The following is a 26,517-nucleotide window of genomic DNA, read 5'->3' as shown; positions in this document are numbered from 1 at the left end:
CTTTCACCCTTCTTCCAGGCAAAGTCTCTCCTGCTTCCCAGGCCACCTAGCCAAAGGGAGCATCCCAAAGCCGGATGGTCCTCTTCTACCAAAGCTGCAGGGGTCTCCTCTCTGCCAAAGCCAGGTGGCTCCCCTGACAAAGCTGTGGGAGGGGGTTCACCACTCTGGCAAAGCCAAGTGGCAGTTCTCTGCTAAAGCTGCATGGTGGTTCCCCCTACTAAAGCTGCTGGAGTCCTCACTCTGGTGAAGCTGTGTGGCACTTTCCTACTCACTGCCACAGCTGTGTGGTCCTCTCTTCTACCAAAACTGCACATGGCTCACCCCTCAATGGCTGCCAAGTCTGGGTTTAAATGCTGGAGCCGGTCCTCCTCTGCACCCCCATTTCCGACTCCTCCCACAATCGGCTACACTTGCTAGCACTCGTGTGTCCTTCCAGCTTTACTGGGCTGCCATAGTGAGTCTGGGCAGGCGTGGCCCCATGGCATGGAGACAGTCATCTCCAAGCTCTCACACAGGGGCTGTAAATAAGGGGAGTTGCCTCTCAGTTACATCATGGGTGGAAGTTACTCCCTTCTCCCTGGCTCAAAGCATGGCCACAGCTATTTAACATAACTATGCACCAGTTAAAAGTTGTAGATATGTTAAATGGCCATGCCAGAGGTTAGTTGCAGAGCTGTTGCTACACAAAACAGCTCTGCATGTTCCTGCTCCATGTTCCCTTCCCCCAACTTACACCTGTCTGGGAAGGGGTAAGGACATCCTAATATTTCCTGGACACCTTGAGTTCTGGACCCAACGCCAAATCCCTATTTGCCCTCCCCCTACACTGTTTCAGTTACACTACATACTGTGAAATAATACTCATGGAGGAGAATGGTGCTGTAAATAAACTCTTGTTCTATTAAAATTATTTCTTTCTTTGTGGGGATTATTGGAGTCAGCCAAGTTTGTGTGAGTTGAGTAAGTTAAATAAAAATGTGATGTGAATTCGCAGTATTTCCTCTACTTAAAATATTTAAGAAAATCATAAGAAAAATCAGTAGAGGACATAAATAGACAAGCTCCAGTAAGGAAGCTGCCCTATGAGTGTTGGAGCTGCCTGGTACCAGGGGTCTGAGGATCCTGATGAAGTTTGAGACCTTTTTGCTTTTCTTCTCTAAAATCAAGAGTGGGGGTGCAGCTTTGCCAGACTTGACCTCATAACTCTTAAGTTTTTGGCCATGATGTGGTATTTCATTTCTTGCTTTTCCTGTCTCCTGATTCTTTAATTTGGAAATTGACATATGAATTTAGTTATTAATTATTGCATAAAGCTTAAATTGTGTATTTAGTATTATGTATTGACAGTCTAGTTTATCAGGTGCACTTATGTTCATTCAAAGATGCTGAGTTTGACTTGTTAAAGAATTTTATTTAGTGGGTCTGTGTGTGTAAAATGTACTAGTTCTTAAACTATTAAAGTTGTTAATAAAATTTCTTGTGGTATTTATCACAACAAGGTTACCAAACAAAACAATGTATATATACACACATACACACTTTAAAAATGTGGGTCTATTTTTGTTTTTACATTTTATAATTACTATTGGGTAATATGTTTTTTTTCTTAACGCTTTAAATTTATGGTACATTTGGGAATTGTTAGCAGATTTTTAAGTTTAGGAATTTTGTATCAGTCAAGCAATGCATGCATATCAGAGTGGACTGACAGTGCTGTCAAGAAGGCAGCGTGGCATTAAGTGCATGGTTTCTGGCTTCTGAGAGACCTGGGGTCGTGTCCTAGCAGTGTCTCTTTGTACTGCAGCCCTGTCTAGGATGGCAGCTACTGGTCGCACATAGTTATTACACCCTTGAAATGTGGCTGGTATGACTGACTGAATTTTAGATCCTATTTAACTTTAATTAGTTTAGGTCTAGGTAACCACATGTGACTGGTGCCTACCACATCAGGCCTCGTAGTATGAGGTGACTTAAATTGCAGTTCCCAATTTCTTGTGTGTACAGATGAGGTCATACTTAAGGTACCTTTTGTGGTTGTTACAAGAATAAATAAAATAATGTATTTAAGGAGCTTAAAACTATACCTGAAACAGAATATGTCCTTGAGAAATGGTAGTTATAATGACAGTTACATATTTAATAAACTAGAATTGCTTTCCTTTTGAGTATTAATTTAAATCTCTTTATTTTTATTTTTCCCTTTCAGGATTAACTTATTTTTGGAAATCAAGTGCAATATTAAAAGGAAAACAAACCATACTGAACATTATTGGAAGCCATTTCTGCTAATTTTATTTCATTTTAAAATTTATGATTTGACTTGAATACTATCATGGGAGGAGCTGTGAGTGCTGGGGAAGATAATGATGACTTAATTGATAATTTAAAAGAAGCTCAGTATATCCGCACTGAAAGAGTGGAGCAAGCCTTCAGAGCAATTGATCGCGGAGATTACTATTTGGAAGGCTACCGAGACAATGCTTACAAAGACTTAGCCTGGAAGCATGGGAACATACACTTGTCAGCACCTTGCATTTATTCTGAAGTTATGGAAGCATTGAAACTTCAACCAGGATTGTCTTTTCTTAACCTGGGAAGTGGAACCGGATATCTAAGTACAATGGTGGGCTTAATTTTAGGTAATTTTATTTTTGTAAAATTCCTTTTAAAGTAAGCTGAGTTTGCATTACTGTTCATGATTTACAGGATTTGTAACTTTGTGTATAGTGTATATTTGAATGTATATACTCAAAGTAGTTATTGTCCTTAAAAGGAGACATAAAGTAATAGAAATCTTTTCTTATTCTTAGTCCTGACTCTGATAGTTAGCTTCTGTATTTGGTCCTAGTCCTGAAAAGCTCTTGAAATCATTTTCCAACACCCAGTCATTCTCTGTACTTAAAATTGAGCAACCGATAGGCAGGAGACTGAGGAGTATAATGTAATCTATTTCAGGTAAATTGTTCTGACTGCCGGCATAGAGTTTGATAGTTATCAGTGTCCCATTTTAAAGGGAATTGTGCCAGGTTTTGTTAAAGATACAGTAGTATGTGGGATACAGAGGATGTGGCACTGTGGGGGGACAAAGCCAGGGATTGGGAAAAAAACACATAAGTAGCATACATCAGTAAGCTTTCAGCGTACTAAGTAAGTAAGCGTCTGATCTGCCAGGAGTTATTTCTGGTGTGAGTATACAGCGGTGATGAAAAGGAACAAATATCTTTGCCTTCAAGAAACTTACTGTGTGCTTACTATGAGGGCTAGACATTGTCTAAAGCACCTTATGTACAGTAACTCATTTAGTATCCCTAATAATCTTGTGAAATGCAAACTATGATAGTTTCCACATATATAGGTAAGTTAAACCGAAGCACAAAGAGATTAAATAACGCCTAAAGTCACATAGCTGGCGAGTTCCAGTTGGATGATATGGAATGTGGGCAGAAGAAGCATGACTAAAAATCTGTAAGATATTATAATGTTGGATGAGAATGAACCACCATGAATTTTACTAACCCACGCAGTATTTACTGAGTGCTGCTGTGTGGCAAGGATTAAGGTAGAGCATGAACCTAATTCACACACTGGTTGGGGTGGAGAGACAAAAACCAGTACTTCTCATTCAATATGGTGTTTTATAGTTGAGGTATATGCCCAAGTTGTAGGGAGAAAACTGGCTTAAAATTTACTGTAGGCCTGGCTAGTGTGGCTGTGGATTGAGCCAAGTTTGATTCCCAGTCAGGGCACATGCCAGGGTTACAGGCCAGGCCTCCAGTAGGGGGCATGCAAGGGACAACCACACATTGATATTTCCTTCCCTTTCTTTCTCTCTTCCTTCTCCTCTCTCTAAAAATAAAGAAATAAAATCTTTTAAAAAATGGATAAAATAAAATTTACTGTAAAGTGATGGGGAATCATTGAAAGATTTTAAATAGAAGATATTTGACTGTTCTCAAGGGTAAGTATGCCCCGGTATGCTGGGACAGTCCTAATTTATCCCTGTGGTCCTAGAATCAGTATTATTAATCTCTTTTCCCAAAGTATCGCAGTTTGGGCAGTAAATTATGTGGTCACACATGACATTTAAGGCATATAAGGCATATTTTTGTCCTAAAATTTCTCTTGGCTACGTATTTGCCAGCTCTTTGCTTTCTTAATTGCTCAAAAATGATAGCAAATTAATAATTTTTACCAAGAAAGAAATTTAGTATCTTACATTTAATTTGGTTCTCCTGCCATCCTGAGACAGGAGTTCCTCAGCCGATCGGGAACATCAGATATCTTTCACTCCTACTACTAGTACTTTTTTGAAAAAGGCATCATCTCCTGGGTTTGAGACAGTCTCCAAATCAAAGGAAGTTAATGGGAAAAGTAGGTAGAGCTTCTTTTCAGAAGTTACTCTTCTTGAACCAGTTCATTTCTTAATTATATCAGGCAACTTTAAACTGGAGTCCAAACCTCATACTGTGTCCTGCCAGACTCAAAGCACTTGTTATCCTTTCACTTCTCCAACACTGTCAGTTGGCTCCTTCTGAGGGAAGTCAGTATCGCAGAGGGTCTGGTCAGGGAGGGGGTTTAATAATTAGCAACCTTGCTAGGAGTGAGGCTCCTTGCTAGGAGTCTCTTAAACTCCATTTCTTAGTCCCAGTCTCCAAGAGATTAGATACTGATGGCCAGGGCATTTGTAGGGCAACCTTGAACTTCATTTTATCTTAAACATGTCTTAATCCATACCAGAGACCATAATGGGGAAACAGACCCTTGTGTGAATGATTTACAATGCACTAGATATTTTTCTTCTGTTACAAGACTCCAGGTCTTTGGTTACGTGTATGAATATGGTTCATAGATATTCCATGATTTACCGAGTGTGATCTTGCACAGACAAGTCCAAAAAATGTTTTTTCTCCTTTGAAATGGAATTGAATGGAAAATAATTTATTTTGCAAGAAAGAGGAAATAAAAGCATTTTAAAGAAGTAAAGGAAGAAAAAACAGTCTGTAAGACTATGATTACAGCCAATAGATCTTAGATCTCTCCAGCTTCTGAGGAAGCTTCATCTTTTTTAACCCCATTCCACTTTTTATGTGGTTTGTATTTTTTTGAGATCATTTAAATCAAGGAAGGGAAGATGCATCCATAAAAATCACTTAGAACTAGATCCAAAGAAGGATGCATATGTGCTCCCTATAATTATATCTGGGTATAGTGAATCAGATTGGGCTCTCTTGCTTCACAATTACCTTATTAACAGAAATTCTCTCCTTATTAACACCATGGCTCTCAGCCATGCTTATCTCTGAGTCACAAGATGGGGGTGACAGGTGCTCACTGTCGGCAGTCATCTTCTGTATCTGAGGGCATACTCTTGTAATCTGGGGGAATCCTGGATGGGCAGGGAGAGCAGGGCATTTGTGCTTTGACAGTACAGATAAGAAGAAGATCCCCTGAAGAATTGCCATTGGCACTCCAGAAATACACCTGTAGAGGCTGGGTTACCATCTTGAGAGAGCTTTTGTTGTTCAGTGAGGGAAAGTTAGATTTATCTTAACTTATAGAACTTTCTTGTGCTTAAATTTCACTTAAAGCAGTTATTCATAAATGGAATTTATTTTTGCCCCAGATCTGGAGAATGGATCCCCTCATTTTGACAGCTTGTTTAGTTTCAGATTATTATTTTTATTTCCACTTACTTCTCATTGAGTTTTCCCAGAACTAAAAAATTTCACACCGAATCTTGTATTTGATTGATCCTCTCAGTACTATTTTATCATACCTAGAGAATCCCATTGAAAAATAGAATACAAGAAAAGCTGCCCAAGTTCTTTGCTTCCCAGAGTTGAGTTAAATATCAGAACTATGAAGGCAAGTTATTCTAATAATCTTTCTGATTCAGGTAGCTGTGGATCTCCATTCTGATCTTTTTTGCTTAGGGATTCACTGTGATATCAAAGTTCATGCAACTTTTAATGACTTTATTAATCTCTTGCGTAGTTGCTAATAGAAGTGACTGTGGAGAGACTGCCAGAATCATTCTGCCAGATTTCACCACCTTCGCACTGTAACATTAGTTCCAAAAGGGGAAACAATTGATAAGCTTATGTGCTAAACAGGAAACTTACTGCCAAGTCATATGAATCCAAAACAGCTAATTAGTTGAATTAATGTTGCCATTATGTTTGGTCTTTATACTCTTCTCTTTTTTTAACCACTGGACTTTACATGGTCTTCCTTCAGCTACCCCTATATATTACCCTTGACCTCAAGTACTTATGTTTTCTCTTTCATCTTAGCCCTAGTCAATTCAGTGAGCTTTAGTGAGAGTTGGGCAAGCATTACTATAATCCAGTTTGAGAACACTTCCATCACTCCAGAAAGACACCCAAGGCCCAGCTGCATCCAGTTCCTGTCCCTATCCCAGCCCCTGGCAAACACTCATTTACTTTTCATCTCTATAGATTTTCCTTTTCTGCATATTTCTTATAAATGGAATCATATAGTATGTGGTCTTTTGTGTATGATTTCTTTACTCAGCGTTAGGTTTTCAAGGTTCATCCATGCTGTCGCATGTGTTAGTGCTCCATTTCTCTCATGGCTGAATGACGTGTCATTGTATGGGCATAGCACATTTTGTTTGCCCATCTTAATGGAAATTTGGGTTACCACTTTTTCACTGTTATGAATGATGCTGCTGTGAATATTTATGTACAAGTTTTTTGGTGGACATCTAGTTTCTCTTGTGGATTCCTGAAAGTGGAATTGCTGGTCTATATGGTAAGTTTATGTTAAATTTTTTAAAGAGATTGCCAACCTTTTTTTTAAAGTTGCTACACCATTTTTATAGTCCCACCAATGATTCACGAAGTCCCATTTTCTCTATATTGTCACTGATGCTTTTAAAAAATTTTTTCATTATTTTTAATAGCCATCTTAGTGGGTATTAAGTTGTATTTTGTGGTTTTAACTTGTACTTCTCTAATGAACAGATGTAGATCATCTGTTCCTGGTCATTTTTATATTTTCTTCAGTGAAATGCCTATTTAGATCTTTTCTTCACTTTAAAAAAACATTTTTATCGAATTTATTGGGATGCCATGGTTAATAAAATTATGTAGGTTTCAGGTGTACAGTTCTATAATACATCATCTATAAGTTGTGTTATGTGTTCACCACCCCAAGTCTAGTCTCCTTTCATTTGTTTCCCCTTTATCTTCTACCTCCCCGCACACCCCTTGTCCTGTGGTAATCACCGTAGTGTTGTCTGTGCCTGTCAGATTTTTTTCTCAATTGCTTCACGTTTTTTTATCCAGCTCCACAACCCTCCTCTCCTCTGACTACTGTCAGTCTGTTCTCTATGAGTCTGTTTCTATTTTGCTTGTTAGTTTATTTAATTAGAGTCTGTGTGTGAGTGAAATCATGTGGTACTTGTCTTTCTTTGTCTTCACTTAGCATAATGCTCTCCAGGTCCATCTGTGGTATCACAAAAGGTGAGATTTTCCTCATTTTTAAAAATTTAGTTGTTAATATCATTGAGTTGTAAGTGTTCTTTATATATTTTGGGTGTAATCCCCTGTCAGAAATATAATTTTCAAATATCCATGCTCTTTTGGAAAACTCTCCTGGCTCACTTTAGGCCAGAGAATCAGGGACATCCATTTTTATTGGTAAGACAAAACACATTCTTCAAGTTTCCAGGGCTTTCCTTAAGGTAGATTATATTTTTTACATTAAATGAAATTTGTTTTTCCCCCATCCTCCTTTTTGGGTTTGGGAAGGGAGAAGTGATTTTATTTTTTACTTTGCATTTATTTTATTTCATTTTTTAAAATTTTGGAATTACAAATGCTGTTCTTGGTTTGTATTTTATCTGGGGCTCTGAGCTTGTCTGTTTTTAAAAACAAACAAACAAACAAAAAAACCTTTTTAGCCTGCTGGTGTAGCTCAGTGGATTGGGTGCAGCCTGTGAACCAAAGGATCTGGGAACCAAAGGATTGCTGGTTAGATTCCCAGTCAGGGCACATGCCTGGGTTGCAGGCCAGGTCCCCAGTGGGGGATGCATGAGAGGCAACCACACAGTGATGTTTTTCTTCCTCTCTTTTTACTTCCCTTCTCCTTGTTCTAAGAAAATAAATAAACAAAATCTTAAAAAAACCCAAAACACCTTTTCATTTGAGCTACTCAACATTTTTGGAAATTAGTAAAGCTCCTCACTGTTTAAACTATTACTCTTCAGTCATAGTTAGGTCTTTGCATCTTTTTTCTGGATGTATACCCCGTATTGAGTTGCCACCACTATTCTGTATCTTAAAGGTTTTTTTCCTCTCTTCACCATTGGTTGTGGAGTGGAAATCATTGCATTCAACCAGCTCCTTCATTGCTGTTACTACTGAAAGTCAATACTCAGGTGATTTTGTGTTTATGGATATTATTGCTAATTATTGCAGAGCAGTAACATAGTAAATTAAAGTATATTAGGAAACAGTATATGTTTTGGAAATTTTACAAAGTTTTCATAGTAATTTTTTTCTGGTGATATTTCCACGTACTATTATTAGAAGTTCTAAGGCATTCCCCTCAATGATGTAAAAATTCTTGGATAGTTCTCTGTGCATCTTGAGTTTTTACCTTACAGGTAACTCACCCCAATTTGGATCATCCATGTACCAAATACAGTAGATCAGTATTTGTGAATTTACCCACTCACTAAAACTTATTTGTAATACTCAAGTTGATACTTGTGAAGCTTTTGAGGCACATTCACAAAAGAGTGAACAGTTTGAGTCTCTGTGAGCACATTTCTTCCTAGCAGGAGTGGAACAAGGTGAAGCTTGGCCGTCTTCTTGGCCTGTCTCTTACAGAGGTAGTCACAGAGTGGAAAAGGAGTGAGCAGTGCAGTGCAAGCGGCTCTGGCTCTGGGGTCCATTCTGGACCTGTTAGTGGGGCAACCTCATGCAAATCACATAACACTTCTGACATTCATTTTCTCTTCTTTAAAACAAAGAAGATAGACTACCCAGATGAGGTTTTAGGATTTAAGATTATGGTCTGTTTCAGGTATGTATACATGTACATATTCCCCTAGTAGCAATGATTTAGCATTTGCTGGACTTTATAGAATATAAAACACCAGAGATAATGAGTATCAGTTGTGTGTTTTAGAAAATTATTGACTCTTTCTGAAATTGTCTATATGTAAAATAATTTGTGATTCTCTATCTCCCAGTGTAAGAGCTTGGTGCCTACAGAATTTTCTTTTTCTTCTCATACAGACTTACCTATGCTGGCTTGCATATTGGATTGAATGTGACTTGAGTCTGCAGGCCTCTTGGAGTTCTTGGTCCCTTCTGAAACCTGCCTTTACATTCTCTTTATGTGGCTCCTAAAGGGTTAGGTTAGCCCATCTATGGTCCCACACCTTTGACTTTCAGAGATTCTTTTCTAGGATTTCAAATCTCTCTGAATTGTCTTTGTAAACAGTTTTTCTGCTCTTTTATGGAAGCTTCTTTGGTTTTAGCCTGCAGTGAAGAATGGCTCTTTTCGTCTTCCAGCAGAGGATTCACAGGTTTCTAGCACCAAGGTCTGTCTGCCAGGCTCGGACACTCTTGACTCTTCCAAGCTGCACTAACAAAGTGGGTATTTAAATGTGTGGCACTTACTACATAGTTCTTCAGTGTACACAAGATTCTGAAAGTTCATCCTGTCTGCAAGTTATCTATTCTTAACTTAGCCCACAGAAAACAAAGCAATTCAGATTTTCTGCTTCCTCCTGTGTTTCCCATCTTTAGTAAGTGGTATTTTTTTATCCAAAAATTACTTAAGGGAGAAACTTGAATATCAGTTTTTTCTTCTTTCTCTTTAATTATATTTTGTGGAATAGGTAATATATTCGTAGGGTTAAAGAAATAAAAAATAATCAAAAGTCATACTTCAAAAGAAAGATTTTTCTTCTTTCTCCCTCTTCCATTTTGTCTAGTTGCCTTTCCATTTCAGGAATAACTTCATAGAGCCCTGAGAATGCCTTCATTTTTGCATAATGCAATTGACTCTTGAACAACGTGGTAGTAAAGGCACTGACCCCCTATGCAATCGAAAACCCACATATAACTTTTAACTCCCCCAAAACTTAACTGTAGTCACTGGGTATCTGCAGGCAGTTGGTTCAAGGACCCCACAAAGACCAAAGTCTGTGGATGCTCCGAGTCCCTTATAAAATGGTGTAGAACAATACAAACAGTTGGCCTTCCTCATCTCAGGATTTGCAACTGTGTATTGAAAATACTGCTTCCAATTTGGGGTTGATCAGATCCACAGATGTGAAACCCAGGGATACAGAAGGCTGAGTGTGTGTTTATTTTAAAAAACCATGTGTAACTGGACCCATACAGTTCAACCCTGTGTTTTTCAAGGATCAGTGGTACATGATGATTCTTGAAGTCAGAAGAATTATCTTAGGTACATAAAGGAAAACACATATTACATTTTAGAAGATTTCTGTTAAACAGCTAAAATTAATAATCTTTTTTTAATGTAATATACTAATCTGTAAGATATACTTCTGTGGACTGTCTCATTTCATGATAGTATTAATAAAATAGATTTGACATATACTTAATGACTTTTTGCTACTATACTGTATTTTTAAATCAAGGCATGAATGTACATTGTTATGCTTTTATGTATGATTTGTCTCAGTCTTGTGAGTCTTTTAAACTTGGGACCATTGCTACATTTATATACTTTTTTATTCTTTCAAAAAGTATTTGCTGCTGAAGTAATTGCATAAAGATGTATTCCACACCCTTGAAATTGTGTATGTCTTTTCCGAACTAGCAGCAGAAGTGTTGCATCAGTTATATTGATGGTTCTTCATTTAGTTCAGTAAATAGTTGTTGAGTATTATATGAATTGATCACTCTGCTGGCCCTAGAGGCTCTTCAGGTACTTCACAAATAAGTATGCAGTAGAATGAAAGAGCTGGTAAAAATGGCTTCTAGGGGAAATGACTGCATTAAAATGAAATTTGGATCAAGATCTAAAGCCGTTTAAATCAGCTTTTAAACCTATTCTCTATTACGTTATAGTTGAGCACATTTTTCTTCTTATTTTATTGAATTTACTTGGTAGAGACTTAATCTTTATTAAAGTTCTAATGTAGATGTGTGAGATGTGTAGGTGTGTGAGATAGTCATAAATTGCTCTGACATAGTGGTTCCAGTATTTTCATCCTGTTGGGTGGAAATAAGTAGATTAACTGATTGTCATGTCTGTTCTCAGTATTTCAACATTTTTGACATTTAGTTTACAAAGGGGTTTGGATGCATTCTTTGTAGCTGTTCAACACTTAGAGTTTGTGTAAACATATTTCTAAGATTCAGCTATATTAAAAATAGCACTTATGTATCCGTAAGTTGAGAGGAGCTCTAGGGAATGGGACCTGAACTTTTGGGAAAATTTCAAGACTTGCTTCATGAGGCCTTTCCTAAACCTTCAGAGAAGAGAACAATTTCTAGTCTTAGGTCTTTCCAGCCAGCTTCAGGTTGGTTAAGCTGAATGGCAAGATGCAGTAACCATTTGGCAGTGTTTGTCTTTCTGTAATAATGTATTTTTAGTGTGATATAATAGGATAGAGAAACCATAATATATTAATTATATCTTAATAAGTGGCACTACATTAGATCAATTTCTCTCTATCTCATTAATGATTATACTTAATCTTCTGCTGGTTCCTAGTTCTCACCTTTCCTTTGTCTGCCTGTGTACTATTTTGTTTCTACATTTTACTCCAGGATGGTCATGGGAAAAAAAGAGTCAAACCTATTCTTGTCCACTTTTTATCTATTAACTTGTCTCTAAATTCTTGTAATGTTATTTATAAATCTTCCCAAAGATGCTTAATTTTATACAACTAAAATTAGTAATAAAATGATTGTTACTTTTACCATGTGTATTTTAGTTTTTACTGAAAAACTTTGTATTGCATTCATAGAAAGCAAATAATTGATTGACCTACTCCCTCTTGTGGTAAAAAAAATTAGTTTTTATCCAAAATGATTTATTTTGGTAGTTACTAACTTTTGATATCACTTTACCAATGAGAACAGAGATTTGGATAGTCCAGAGATACTTTAAAAATCTTTTAGATTGGGTTTTATAATTAGGAGGGTGTAACAGTTGTGTTCCAGTCACCACCAGAGCCTGGGCCACACACACCCTGAGAGATTTGTCCTTCCTGTTTGGGGTGGGACTGAAGCATTTACACTTTAAGTCAAATTAAATTTAATCTTCTTTTAAATTTAATTTTAAAATTCCTAGGTTATTCTAATATAAAGTCAGGGTTGAGAACCACTTTTACAGGTTATATGGTTTTGGTTCTACAGTTTACCAGTTCTCTGTGCAAGGAGAGGACACATTATAAGTTCCAACGATCTGTACCCATTTCGTACTTTATAATATGTGAAGCACTTTGACATAATTTACATGATTTTCCTAGGCACCCCTTTTATACAGTAGGAAAGACTAAGGTAAGTGCCCAATCTCAGATTTTGCACCTGTTAAGAGGAGGAACCAAGGTTGGATGCTAAAACATCTGCCTCTCAGTATTTAGATTTGAGTCCTCAGTTGAACTGGTGAATCTTGAATTAGTTCATCTTTAGTGCTCTTCCAATTATGTATTATGGAGTACTTTTTAAATTGTGGCTATTCGTTCTGTAAATTAGCTTGACACAGAATTCTGAAGATACTAAGAACTGCATTCAAATGTCCTATGAAGCTCACAGATTACTTGGCCTGCCTCATGAAGACTTCTACTCTTAACACCACACTCTTTAACAGCCTTTCAGGGTACTTCAGAGTAGGGGGAAGTTGGCGTATTTTGTGTTACTTGGGGTCAACATAGATGTAAATAAGAAATGTAAATGTAGCATGGACACTTCATACCTCTACCTAATAATTACTGACCTTTATGTATAAGCTTTGACTATTGACTAACTGGTAGGTGATAAATGAGTTAGATTAGATCCAACTACTACAAAAGAAAAACAATCACTAAATTTTGTTATATTGGAATTTTTTCATATTTGTTATTGTTTTTAAGGAGTGGGATATTGCCAACCTTAAAAATCATTTCTAACATAAGATATCCAAGTCTTTTTAGTAAGTGTATTTTTCTTAATAAACTTTGACTTCTGTTATGTTTCTATTTTTTCTTCAATATTAGCCTTAAAGATAGTGGTCAACTGTTACAAGTTTCATTTTTTTAAAAATATGCATTACAAAAAATAAGCATTTACTCTTTCATAGGAAAAAATTCTACATTGGCAAATACAAAATAACATTGGGATCCATTGAATACAAAGTCAAATCTATGCTTCATCTGTTAGATGATGTTAGAAAGTGTGAACATTTTTGGATGCCATTTCATTTTTTTCTCTTGACAGTTTGTACTTTCTATTAGAATCCTTTTATATAGTTTATTTTAAAATATGGTACTTTTTTGCTCATTTTTTTTTTTGGTTGAAAAAGTTATACCTGCACAGTTAAGACACACTTTAGACAAAGGGTATGATGATGAAAATGTCCTCTTTCCACCCTAGACCTCCTAGTCCTCTTCCTCTGAAGCAGCTGTATATACTTTTTTTACATATCTGTGTTTGATTTCTGTTCTATTGAATACAGATGTCAAATATGAGTTGTAATTAACTACACTACATTTTTATCATACATTTGATGTATTGTACATTGCATTTCTCAATAAATGATATATTGGTGGCATTTCTAGTTCTGCCTTTTATTAATACATCTTTTTTTAAAAAAATATTTTATTTATTAATTTATTCAAGAGAGGGGAAGGGAAGGAGAAAGAGTGGGAGAGAAATATCAATGTATGGTTGCCTCTCATGCGCTCCCTGCTGGGAACTGGCCTGCAACCCAGGCATGTGCCCTGACTGGGAATCGAACCGCGATACTCTGGTTCGCAGGCCCGCGCTCAATCCACTGAGCTACGCCAGCCAGGGCTATTAATACATCTTAATTATTAATAGTCAGTATATCAATTTTAGGTTTATTAGTGATACTTACAGATACATATCCATGTTTTAAAATTAAACAATTATATCCATTAAAATCAAAATGGTGTTTTCATTATAGATTAATGCATAATATATTCTATGTTTGTGTTTACAGTATTGTCAGATATTTTGTATGTTAATGAACTTGTCTTTATCCTGCATTACAGTGATGTGGAAAAGTTTTATGGAAACATTCTTAAGATATTTTAACAAATTTTAAAACTTATTTCCAAAAGTTGCCATTTTGCTTTCAAAAATTTCTTAAAGATTTTATTTATTTTTAGAGAGGGAGGGTAGGGAAGAAGAAAGAGAGGGAGAGAAACATCAATGTGTGTTTGTCTCTCACCTGCTCCCTATTGGGGACCTGGCCCACAACCTAGGCATGTGACCTTACTGGGCATCAAACCAGCAACCCTTTGGTTTGCAGGCTAGCGCTCAGTCCACTGAGCCACACAAGCCAGGGCCCATTTTGCTTTTAGACAATAAGCAGAAAGCAAGAAAAGAAAACAAGAGATCATTGGTGCTTTAAGTGATGAATAGCCAGTATAATCCCTTTTGACCTAGAACTCTGTTAATAAGGCAGTTTGAAATATTGAATAGGAGCCATGCTTTCTGGATTTTTTTACTTGACATCTTTAGTATAGTGATTATGTATTCACTCTAGCCAGAAACCTCATATTTTAGCAATATTGACCTTTGTTATTCTTCTCTTAATCTTTGTTATATTTTACTTTCAATTGGTCTCCTTAAAAAGGATGAAAAGAAAAATAGGTTAATTTCATAGAATAGTATTTTCCTTACTATGTACCTAATGTTAAGTAATTGTAGTTTAATTTGAGTATTTAAATGAAGAAAACTTTATTCAATTTTTCCTAATATACTTTTTAATGAAAATTCATGTTTTTAAAATATTTAGGTTCAATACTAAATCAAAGTGACATTACTGTGCTTTAAATTTGATTTTTTGCCAACTTTATCTCTCGATAAATTTTATTTTTAATTAATTTATCTATGGTAATAATAAGGAATTACAAGACGTGTCAAATGATATTGGATGACTATTCCAGGTTTCTGATAAGACCAACAAACAGTATGATAGTAAGGAAACAAAAAAAAATGAGAAGTAAAATGTTTAAGTTTGCACCCATCAGAATAACTTATTTTTTAAAACTATAAAAGCATTGCAAAGGAAATTCTATCTGTTGTAGTTTATTGGATCAAGTACTTTTTATTTAATGTTTTTATCTGAATATATATTTAAAATATAATAAATTGTTCTTAAATAATAAAATAAATACAATAAGTTAAAGTATTATCTTTATTTTATTTTGGCTTGAAGATAGCATCTGAATTTTTTGTTTTAATTTTTGTAGTTTAGTTTCTAGACCACAAACTATTAATAAGGCTTTTGAACATTTGAACTTGATAATTGGTGACTGATTTTTTTTGGTTGTTACTTTAAAATTCCAATATATACTGTATTTTTAATGACATTCAGTAAGGGGCACATCCAGTTAAGCAGTTCATAAAATAGATACAAGACACAGTGAATAAATCCATAAAAGATACAAAAACCAAGTAACAGACACAAGGATCCACACTTGTTTCTTAGGGGACCAATCAATCTCTCAAAGTAAAACAAACCTGTAGAGGAGAAAACCTGGTTGACTCAATTTCAGAAATTGCATCTATTAAGCTAGATGCAATTGTGTGTTATACTTTCCTCTGGGTCATGGGGCAGGCAGCATGCACAGTAGCCTTAGGAAGTGTGAATCCAGTTAAGTCATATTGTAAGTTGGTGCTGGAGTGGGGAAAGGAGCCATCCCAAAATCATCTGGAGCTAAGAAGGCTCTCCTGCCCTTTTTACTCATTCCTGGTATGTTACTTATCCTTGGCTTTGTGTAAAAAGATACACCAAGTCTGAGTGTGAACATGAGAGTATAAAATCAGCCCTGCCAGAAGTGACTAATAGCCCCGTTCTGCTAGACAGTGGAGCTCTCAAAGGCATAGAATGTGTTCTTGGTCCTTGAAGTTAGCATTTACTAGGTATTGATGAGGTAGTGTGAGATACTTACATAATACATATGTCAGCTCATGGCTTCAAGATTTCAGAATTACCAAATTTTTAACCAATGATAAAATCTAATAAAGAACTTAAACTTTATGTAGTCTCAGGATTCTAAACCATATTTTTAACCAGTGATATAATAGTAAAGAACTAAAACTTCATGTAGTTAGTATATGACTGTTTCTTTGGCACCATTGTCTTGGCAGATAAACTTTTTTTTTAAAGCAGTGTAATTCTGAAATTTTTATTTAGCTCTTTAAATCTGTAGCTAGCAGATATTCACATATTTCAAGCCCTCTTTAAGTGTTCCTGTGATGAATGAGCAGAAATTAAATAAGCTCTGTAATGACTTACTATTTTTTTTTTTATAAAAATGCTGCTACGATTGCAGGTCCTTTTGGAATAAATCATGGGATTGAGCTTCATTCAGATGTGGTCGAATATGCCAAGGAAAAACTGGAGAGCTTCATCAAAAATAGTGATAGCTTTGATAAGTAAGTATTTATATCAATAGTTTTGGTTTTAAAGCATTTGATAAATAGGTATGTGGCATGTCTCTTCCTCAGTAATATTAGTTTATTGACCCTGAATTGCTCAATTGAATGCAGCAAAAATCAGTGTGATATGAGAAAAATTAACAATTTTATGGTATTTTATTCTGTGTAAGCCTGTAGTAAATTATAAATCAATTAAGTAACTTATTTTTTAATTTTATGCTCCTGTCACTTTATTAGTAGGGTAATGGCTTATTCATTAAACACAAGTATCTTTTCTGAAGATATAAAGATGCTTGGATTAGAATATTTTTCTGGAACTAAGATTTATGCCTTTGGGGTATTCATTTATTAGTTCTGCCCTCTTCATTTGTAACATAAGAATGATACCTGTTGGCATACAAGGGACTTTTGACTTTTCTTTAAAGCATTCAGTTACTTTGTAATACATCTGGAGGAAATTATGAGAGAAATACATTGATATATCTTGTGATAGGATTGTGTTTGAGAAATTTGTTTATAAAACCATTGTTTTGAACTCATACTTTCCCTTTGAAGAAACACTGCAGTCTTTGGTTCTCAGCTGGCAGGGAAGTCTTTTTGGTGTGTAATATTTCTAAAATTCAGCTGTGATAATACCTTTGAGCAAGGGCTTCTTATGCAAAAGTCTATTAACTTTAAAGTTATGTAAAATTTGGAGAGTGTTTATATCTCTCAACTAGTAATATTTTCAGTGAATGATTTTAAAACGATAGGAATCATAAGCTTGCAACTTAGTCCTTTTATACAACTAAGTTTTAATGCAAAACTATTCAGAGTTCCAACTTGGCTTTTTGGGAATGAGCCTTCCTCGCTCATCTCCAGCCCCTGCCCATGACTATGGAGGTGAGAAACTTGGAGGAGCTGTTTTCTATAGAGTTTAGAGTTGGGGAAAGTGCCAGGAAGACACTTTGGAAGGAAGACAAGAAGGCCCTTTGGTTGTGGGCTGGAGTGTATTTTTCTTTCTGTTCTCTTTCTGTGCTCCTCCTCCCCTTCTCCTTGTCCTTTTTCTTTTCATTCCCCTTTGCATTAATAATCTGGCAAGACGCATTTGATTGAAGAACAGAAAACTGATACGTTGAAGTAAAAGTCTCAGTGTTGCAGAGGAATGGGGAAGTTTTGGGTCTGCTTAGCTGTGATTGTAACTTGATGATTAAAGACTTCAGTCAGGCAAACTTGGGAGAGTTAGGAAATGCTCAGGTTTTATTTTGTTCTGTAATTTAATGGATTCGAGCAAGCCACTTGAATTTTCTGCATCAGTTTGCTGAATAGCACTCTTTAGCTTACTTATGCTTGTCTTTATAAATAATTAACATTTAATTCACATTTTGAATTATTTCTCAAATGCTTACTGTGTTGGTTCATATTCTTTTTCAAAGAATAACATTGTTTAAAACAAAATTGCTTTTAACCCAAGTAATTTTATAAAAAATTGGGGTTCAATTTCAGCATCCTTTCACATTTCTGTTTTATGATTAGATTAGTAGCATGTAAAGTGCTTAAGCTGTGGGCATAATTTTATATTGTTTATTAGAACTATAGAATTTTGTTACACTTAATTGAACATCTATTCTGTTTGTTTTGATGTGGAAAGTATGTATACATGAGGACCTTTTGAACACTTTGAATGTAGAAAATAAAAAAGGAATGTTAGTAAAACTAAATGTTTAAAGTCTATTATAAGGTGTTTTATTATATGTATGTAAGATAGTAATACGTTTTATGTTTTAATAACATGGTGGCAAGCATAATTCAGTTTTGGGTTATCAGTCAAGCAGAACAAACTCAAGGAAGAATCTTGAGTCACTGAAGCATCTCTATACAAGGATCTGTGGGGCTCAATTTGATCATTGACAAGTGGGCATAGTTCTAGAAAACAGTAAAATATGTCATTATTTAAAGCATTTTTCTATGTTGATGTAATTTAAATATTAAATAATCCATAACATAGATAAGTTTGAAGACTCTATGTATTTGTGTCTCAATTTTTAAAACTTTTCTAATATTTTTTGTAATTGTAAAACAACGATATTTTCTTGGTATTTCATATACTGCATTATGCAGATTTGTTATTCATAAAACGATGAGTCATAAAGTATGGTAATATGACTGATCTAAATGTTTCTTTATAATTTTTAAGGTCTAGTTATTTTAATTAAAATGTCAGGGGGAAAAGGGGAGGGATTTAGAGGAACTAGTATAAAGGATGAATGAACAAAAACTAACAAGGGTGGAAATGGGAGGGAGGTGGGGAGCATGGGGGGGGGCCTGGATGGGAGTAAAAGGCAGAAAACTGTACTTGAAAAATAATTAAAGGAAAAAATAACCAGTCAGATTTTATAATAATAGTTGTTTCTGAAGTGTTGCCATGAATTTTTAAAACAGATTCTTATATAAATAAAGTGGTCTGGAAAAATTCTGGAAGTGTTACCTCTTTTGGTTTTCAAGTAGTTTTCTGAAATACTAGTTATATATTTTTGATTATAGAAGTATCTTTCCTACAAGAATAGTAGGTACTGGGAAAATGTTTCATAAAGTAGTTGGAGGTTAAATAACCAGTTACTGAGTCATTCATTGGCTTTTTCCTCGTTTTATGTCACTTGATTTTAGTGACAGAAATTATAAAGATATAGTAGTTTTCCTATCTAATTTGTGTTTGATGATTTCCTTGCAGTTTTTCATGATGTTTTTTAGATAATAATTCTTTCAATTTTTTTAATTAAAAAAGCTTGCCATGCAAAGTGATTTTAGAACTCTCATTTTCAAGCAGTTTTATTATATTTAATTGTACCCTGGCCATCAAAATACATATTTTATTTTTTAAAAGATTTAAAGCAACTCAGGAAAGTTAATTGCTATTTATGCATTCCTTAGTACCAGATTATCCTTGATTATGTATAAAACAGAGAGAATAGGTAGCTCAGACATAAGACTAATCTTCCAATCTTGTTTATCCTGTTGGTTTGGATCTTTTTTATCAGTTCCCTTTTCAAAAGTATTGTCATGTCACTTAAGATGATCTAAACTGCATCTTTAAAGTTCTCTTAGATACATCTTTTCGAGTTCATAGTAATCTTCCAAATATAATAGGTGAGAAGAAAAATCAGCAAACTACTCAACAATAGAATATGTAATGTCAGATGGCCTTTTAAAAGACACTACTAGTGTATGTTTTTGTGTGTGATCTATAAAGCAAGCTTGGTTCCTGAGCCTTGGAAGTAATATTTCTTCTTTTAGAAACAAGTAACTTTATAATAATGCATGCATTTTCAAACTTTTTTCCTATACCTTAATCCTCTATCAGCAGATGAAATAATTTGAAGAAGCTAGTCTGAATTTACTGTACTTTGAGATAGGAGGGACGGCAGGGATCTCTTGTATGGTTTATTCCTTTGCTCTATCTAAGGTTTCCCCAGATTCACTGAAATTTTCTTATAAAACTGACATTTGATTTCAAGCATCCTCTAAAATATTGGCAAATTTTTCCAGTAAAGGACTGACAACTTTGTCAAAATTTAGGTTTCCTGGGCTGAATGGTCTCTGTGTAGTTAGTTGCTCAGTTCTTCTGTTACAGAGCATAAGCAGGCATAGACACTGTGGAAAGAAATGGGGAAGGGACACTCTCTGTGTTATGTGCTGTTATGAGTCAGTCCCCACTCCTAGCAACCTTCTGAATCACTTGATGTCCGCAATGTCCTGTTATAAAGAGCCTGGCTCTGTTCCTGTAAACAGCCTATTGCTTCTTTTACAAAGTTAGTCCATCTCATATTTGGTCCTGCTCTTTTCCTGCTGCCTTCTATTTGCCCCAGCATCATTATCTTTTCCAAAAGAACCTTGCCTTGTCACTATGTACCCAAAGTAGAACAGCTTCAGTTTTGTCATTTTTTTTCCTCCATCAGTGTTTCAGGCTTAATTTGCTCTGGGATCCACTTGTTCATCTTTGTGGTGGTCCAGGGTATCTAGTGTAGACACTTTATTTATTCAAAAAAGTGGCAGGCAGGATTTGGCCTCTTACCCATAGTTTGCTGACCCCACTGTATCCTTCACACAGGCGTTCTAGAACATCTTTATTTTAGCCCTCTCTGGTCTAGACAAGTCTTTGGGCCTAGGATTTAATGGCCCTTAGGTGTCTGCCTTTCATGAGGGAAGGAGAAGGTTGGGAAAGGTCAAAATTTATGACCTATGAACATGTATAGTAAGCAAAATAATTTCTCTAGCTGTGGGCTTGGAAGAGTAAGGCAGTTAAAGGAGCCTGAATTCTAAACCTTTATTCTGTAAATATTTTGCAAATGAGGTATGAATTGGCATAGAATTTATTTGTAGTTACATCTATATATTTATATAATATGTAAACATGTGCATGTACTTGACTTGGCTTCCTAGAGTGCGTGCTTTGGAGAGTGCCATTTCCTTGTAAGGTGATAGATCCTATTACCTCTCTTCTCCAAGGATATTGTAGCTGATTTGGAAGTATTTTAATATCAGTGTCCAAATGAGTACGGCATAGTTTGATTTATTGAAGATTTTCTCTCTCTTTGAATAAATTTGTTTTGATGTAGTTTGTCATATAAATGAATTATAATTTGAGTACTAATACAGTAATGAGATGAGGAAAATAATAGTGCCTAATTATGTACTGTGTATTCATTGAGTACCAGATACCAATCTGACTTGCTTTATACACAATCCTAGAGGCAGTATTAGTGTACACATTTCCCAAAGTGGAATAATAGAGTTAGACAAACTGTAACCTCAGCTAGGCCACTCTTTATTTAGTTCTGATTTAGCTGTGACTGTGTAAGCACTGATTTATTCCCATATTTTCCCCAGCAATAAGCTGCTACTAATGAATTATAGCCTAGCAACTTAGCTCCAGATAAAATCATGAAGCAGCACTTTAATTTTCATCATTTGTGTTCTTCAGATTAGAATTAAGGAGTGCTGTTAACGTGGTTAAAGGCACCATAGTATATTTATTCCAAAGCAGACCTACCCTGTTCATTACTGAGACCTATGGTGTGAATTACTATTGGGGGCAGAGATGAATGGAAGAGAAAATGCATTCCTCAAACTTGGTTGAGATGTAAGTTTTAAATTAAATTTAGAGATAGTGTAGTCTTGTATTATGGGAGATTTAGTTGATTTATGGTAATGTGTGGTGTCTGATTTTGTTTTTAATGATAGGTTTTTATTTTCATGTGATTTGATTTGCAATGGAAAAATTAAATTTTGTATTTTGTCAGCTTTATCACTAGAGTAGTCTTGCCTTTCCTTTAAGAGATTTATAGCATACTTGAAGTAGTTTTGCTATCTATAAATATGTATTCAACATTGCAGAATATTTCACAGCTATTTGAAGATTTTTATATGCCAGTAATGTTCATATGGTACCTTTGTAACAATTATTATAGATTGTAAACAGTTTTTAATCATAACAAACCTTCATAGGGTGTGACAGAAATTGTTAACAAGTCCTCAGGGCTGTCAGTTACATATTTAAACATCAGTTAGAAATGGCATGGGAGAAAGTTGAATGGCTTCAAACACATTGTTAGGAGAAAAAGTTATTGAAATACGTGAAGGCTCTTGTTTGTATGAGGTACCTGTCCTATTTCCTATAAAAAGTTTAAAGATTATTTTTGAACTTTAAGCTTCATTTAATGAAAAATTACAGTATTTACTTTTAATACTTTGCTTTACAAAATGCTTATTCTGAGATGGGTTTGATGCAATTGGAAGGGAAACACTAAAAAAGGTAAAGTCATTGGTTTTTTAAAATCTTTAAAAATTCAGTACTTTAGTTATTGATTGTAAGAGTTTTTGAATGGTTTAACTGTATTTGGAGATCAAAAGATTAACATTTCCCCGGTTTTTCTTCTTAATGGAAAGTTCTGAAGTTTTATCTTATTTTAATGAAATAGTCATAGCTCTTAAAACTCAAAATGTGTACTTTGACATAGTGTTTTACGACAAAGAAGTTTCTGTGATTCATTTGGCAGGTTGTTTTGGATGAGGTATGAGAACAAGGTAGGATTTTTTCCTATATCCTTTATATCCTATATGCCATTGGAATAATTGTCTAAAACTTCAGTGACAGCATCCTGTGGCACATGATAAACTAGGTGTGCAAATTGTCAGCCCCCACTCAACAGTGTATTGAAGGGGAATGTTGTTTTTTCTACTCTCAGTCAGCTCCTAGACCTAGACTATCCGTCTAAGAGGGAAGCTACAGGGCAAGGCTAGGTCACCCTGATCTCCTAGCAGCTTATCAAAAGAATTATATGGGAGGCAAGGTCCCTGCTGTGAATGAAGTCATCTATCCATCTCAAGATGAAGATACTCCAGTGTGCACCTACAAAGAAAACCACTGCCAAGGTAAGTGATTAGAATCCTGGTGTTATTTTGGGCAAGTATTCATGTTGTAAACCAAGATATATGTGTGTTCCCTGTTTTCTCACAAAAGATTTTCAGTGTACATTCTAGTAAGAATATATCAAATATTTTTCCATCTTTGCATAAGAACATCTAAAAATCTTTCAGTTGATTTTAAGATATAAATCAATGTGTAAATTAAGTGAATTTGTAGTTATGCACACTTGAGGACTATATTTTTAAATACTGATAACGTTGTTGGGAGAAATAATTTAATGTAATTTCAGAATGTGAGTCATCTCTATCTGGAAAACTTTGTTTTAGAAATGTTTTTCAAAGAATGAAAAATGATTGCTGGTTTTCATTTTAATAACACATTAAATTTTAATGAACTCCCCTAAATTAAACATAAACTAGGGAGGGAATGTGTAAACCATACTTTTATGAGTAAAATTAGAACCCCACAGGGAGTCATTTTGGTAGATCCCTTGCCATTTTTATTTTTTTCTTTTCCTCTTACTTAGGTTTCATTTAGTGTGTGGTTGATATGAAAAGGTGGGATTTGGATTTTTCCTCAGTATTTTTAGCTTAGATTTTATGTGTAACTATATAAGTAATGTAGTACTATTTTGTAATGAGCTGGAAATTTCTGGTTAGTTTATTGCTACAGTTTTCCGTATTATACAGAAAATATATTTGTAGTTTAAACTGTGTCCTTTGCCTGTAGATGTCTATGGAAACTTAGGTGAGGTGCAACTTTCAGAAGATAGTAAAAGCCTAAGGGAGAAAACGTTTATTTTCTTCTCTACATTGAAAGAATTAATAGGAGTTGCAGTTTGCTCTGATAAAATGGTAGTCATCATCTGTGTCCTAAAAGAATCATTGATTCTTCATATATGTGATACAGACATATGATGTGGACATGAGCACGTCTTTAAACATTTGTCTAAGTTTCAGGCTTAGAAGAGTGTATTCATTGTAGATTTTTTGCAAAAATTATTCAATTGGTATGAATTTATTTATATTTAATGCTGTTATAAACCACAATTTTAGTATCAGAATAAAAAATATCTCAACAATATTTTCAACTATATACCTGGTCAAAAATACAGAGCTCATCTAAAAGTTTTTTTTATTAGGAAGAATGATCCATAGCTCATTTACATATGAAAAAATAATGTAAATATGTACAATTTGAGAGTTGTTTTCTTTACTGATGTGAAGGATTCTTGTATTATTTGGTGAAAAAGGTCATAGTTGTAAGTATAACAGATAATCCCTACAGAGGATACTCTCTGGTAGACACTTTTTAAATAACTACTGAATTAATAGTGTTACAACTCCTTTGTAATGTGTTTGGTGTATGAATTCGCTACTATGTTCTAGATATTTTAGTGACAACATTTAAAAATAATACACTTTTCTACCCAATTTTACTATCCTTGAATTTTTACTATGTTGGACCTAGAAATATTGGGTTGGCCAAAAAGCTCGTGTTTTGTTTTGTTTTGTTTTGTTTTTCTGTAAAATAAAAGACACAATTTTTCATTTTCATCAATAACTTTATTGATTAGGATATTTTGAGGAAGCAGACTATCCCTGGAGTGTTATAGCATTGATTGTTCTCATTTAATGTCTCAATTTGATTGCTACCAACTTCAACTGGTCTAGCCAACTGTGGAGCATTGTCCAGTGAGAAATCTGTAGCACAAATCTTCTCAAAACACTTTTGACACATTCGATCAGTCACAGCACCTTCACCATCACTGTACAAATCTTTTTTTTTTTTTGCGTTTCAGTTGTTTTTACCTTTCTTGAAATAATAAAGCATAATACACAGAAAATGTTGCATATTTTCTGTCATCGTCAGTATTAAAATGGCTACACAAATATTCACCAATTTTGATAGTTTCTTTAAATGCAAACTGATATGCCGTCACAATACAATCTAACAAAATTGTTTTGAATGAAGATAAAGACAGTTTAAGTGCTGCTATAGCCATCTTACGGAGAAAAAAACAAAGGAACGTTTAGGCCAATCCAGTAGTTCAGTCCTTTTGAAATATTGGCTTGCGTTCCACTAAACTTTCAAATTTGAGTATTATAGTAAAGGAATTAATATAAATATGTCAAATGAAAGTCTAAAGACCCCATATGTATATGTTAGAAGTATATGTTCTGTTTGTTCTAGTAGAAATTATTTATAAATTTAGAGCTCTAGTTTTTCTCAAATGATCCTTTGTAATACTTTCTACGTTGAAGCAGATATACTTGTTTTCATCTGTATCATAAGCAAAAACATTAAGTTGCTTCCTAGAATAAAGGTGGCTTATTTAAAATCTTGGGAAAGGCATCCAAAAAGTGCCTTTCAGTTATGCAGAATAGTTGATTCACTCATAAAAGGAAAGGGTTTGTTTTGTTTTACTATATGAGTTTTGCTTTTTCCTCCCCTTTTTGGCATTTTTTTGAAAACAAACATGCATTCTGTAATATGAAGCTACAGTTATCTATAGTAACCAGTTTAGTTAAAAAACAGTCATGTTGATTCACAGAGAGTGCTACAGGCACATACTTTTTCTCTGTATCTACTTCTGGGCAAGTTTCCTTTTAGTTCTGAGATTTTTGTGATTAACATATTTAATTTGTCAACTTCGGGTTCATATTCAACTTTGGTAAGTCAAAAGTTGATAAAACATTTATGCTTCTTACATGGTTTGCTTATTCAGTAAATATTTTTTAAGGACTGGAATAGGTAGATGATGGAAACCAATTAATTTAGAAGAAATATTCAAAGATAGCAGGAGAACCAGGAGTATGTTTCAAAGGGGTGAATGTGTTAAGGAGAAAATCTTTAAAGTTCCTATTTACGTGTGATAAGTAGGGCAGTTGCTTAAATTTATGTGGCTATTCAAACATGTATGTCATATATAAATACATATACACACATAAAAGAAATGAGATTTTACCTTTTTTGTATTGAATCTTTGAAATCTCAGGTTAGTTTCATGCTTATAATATAGCTCACACTTCAGAGGGCTCAATATCCACATGTTGCTAGTGGCACCACCTTGGATATTGTGGCTCTAGATTGTCTTGTCTCATTGTTAAGATCATAGCTTCTCATTTCTCAGGGAACCCTTCTCTGACTCCCCAGGTCTGTTTTCTTTCATCCTCAGTCTTATAGAATCATATGTCTTTGCTTTAGAGCATTTACCGTAGTTGTAAATTAGTCTTTACTTAGATTGTTTGGTGCTAGTCTCTTCACAAATGTAGGCATGGTGGCTTCCCAGTGTATTTCCAATCTTTGTATACAACTGGTGCTCAATAAGTAGTATTTGACAGAATGAATTTTGCTAATTACTAGTATAAGGTAACTTGACCATAGTCACACATCTCATTTTAGATCAGGCACTACATTCTTGCTAATTCATTTTGCTGGGATGAAAATATATAATATCATTAATATGAGAAGTCATTT

General features: G+C 34.7%; 1 protein-coding gene across 3 annotated transcripts in view; it reads left to right on the top strand.

Annotated features, from left to right (window-relative positions):
* PCMTD1 (protein-L-isoaspartate (D-aspartate) O-methyltransferase domain containing 1) overlaps positions 1 to 26,517 on the top strand; it is an 85,288-nt gene that overhangs the window by 38,193 nt on the left and 20,578 nt on the right. For 2 of the 3 annotated variants that reach the window (XM_053660824.1, XM_053660825.1), the window contains 2 exons: positions 2,207 to 2,639; positions 16,526 to 16,628. In XM_053660824.1, the coding sequence (XP_053516799.1) occupies positions 2,333 to 2,639; positions 16,526 to 16,628 (410 nt within the window). In that variant the 5' untranslated portion in view covers positions 2,207 to 2,332. Of the gene's footprint in view, positions 1 to 2,206; positions 2,640 to 16,525; positions 16,629 to 22,855; positions 23,043 to 26,517 lie in introns of those variants that run through there. The other variant, XM_037133544.2, reaches the window with a different exon arrangement.

Source organism: Artibeus jamaicensis, unplaced genomic scaffold (genome assembly GCF_021234435.1).
Source record: "Artibeus jamaicensis isolate MK-2021 breed Jamaican fruit bat unplaced genomic scaffold, CSHL_Jam_final scaffold_916, whole genome shotgun sequence".
NCBI lineage: Eukaryota > Metazoa > Chordata > Mammalia > Chiroptera > Phyllostomidae > Artibeus > Artibeus jamaicensis.
This window is presented reverse-complemented; position numbering and strand designations above follow the sequence as displayed.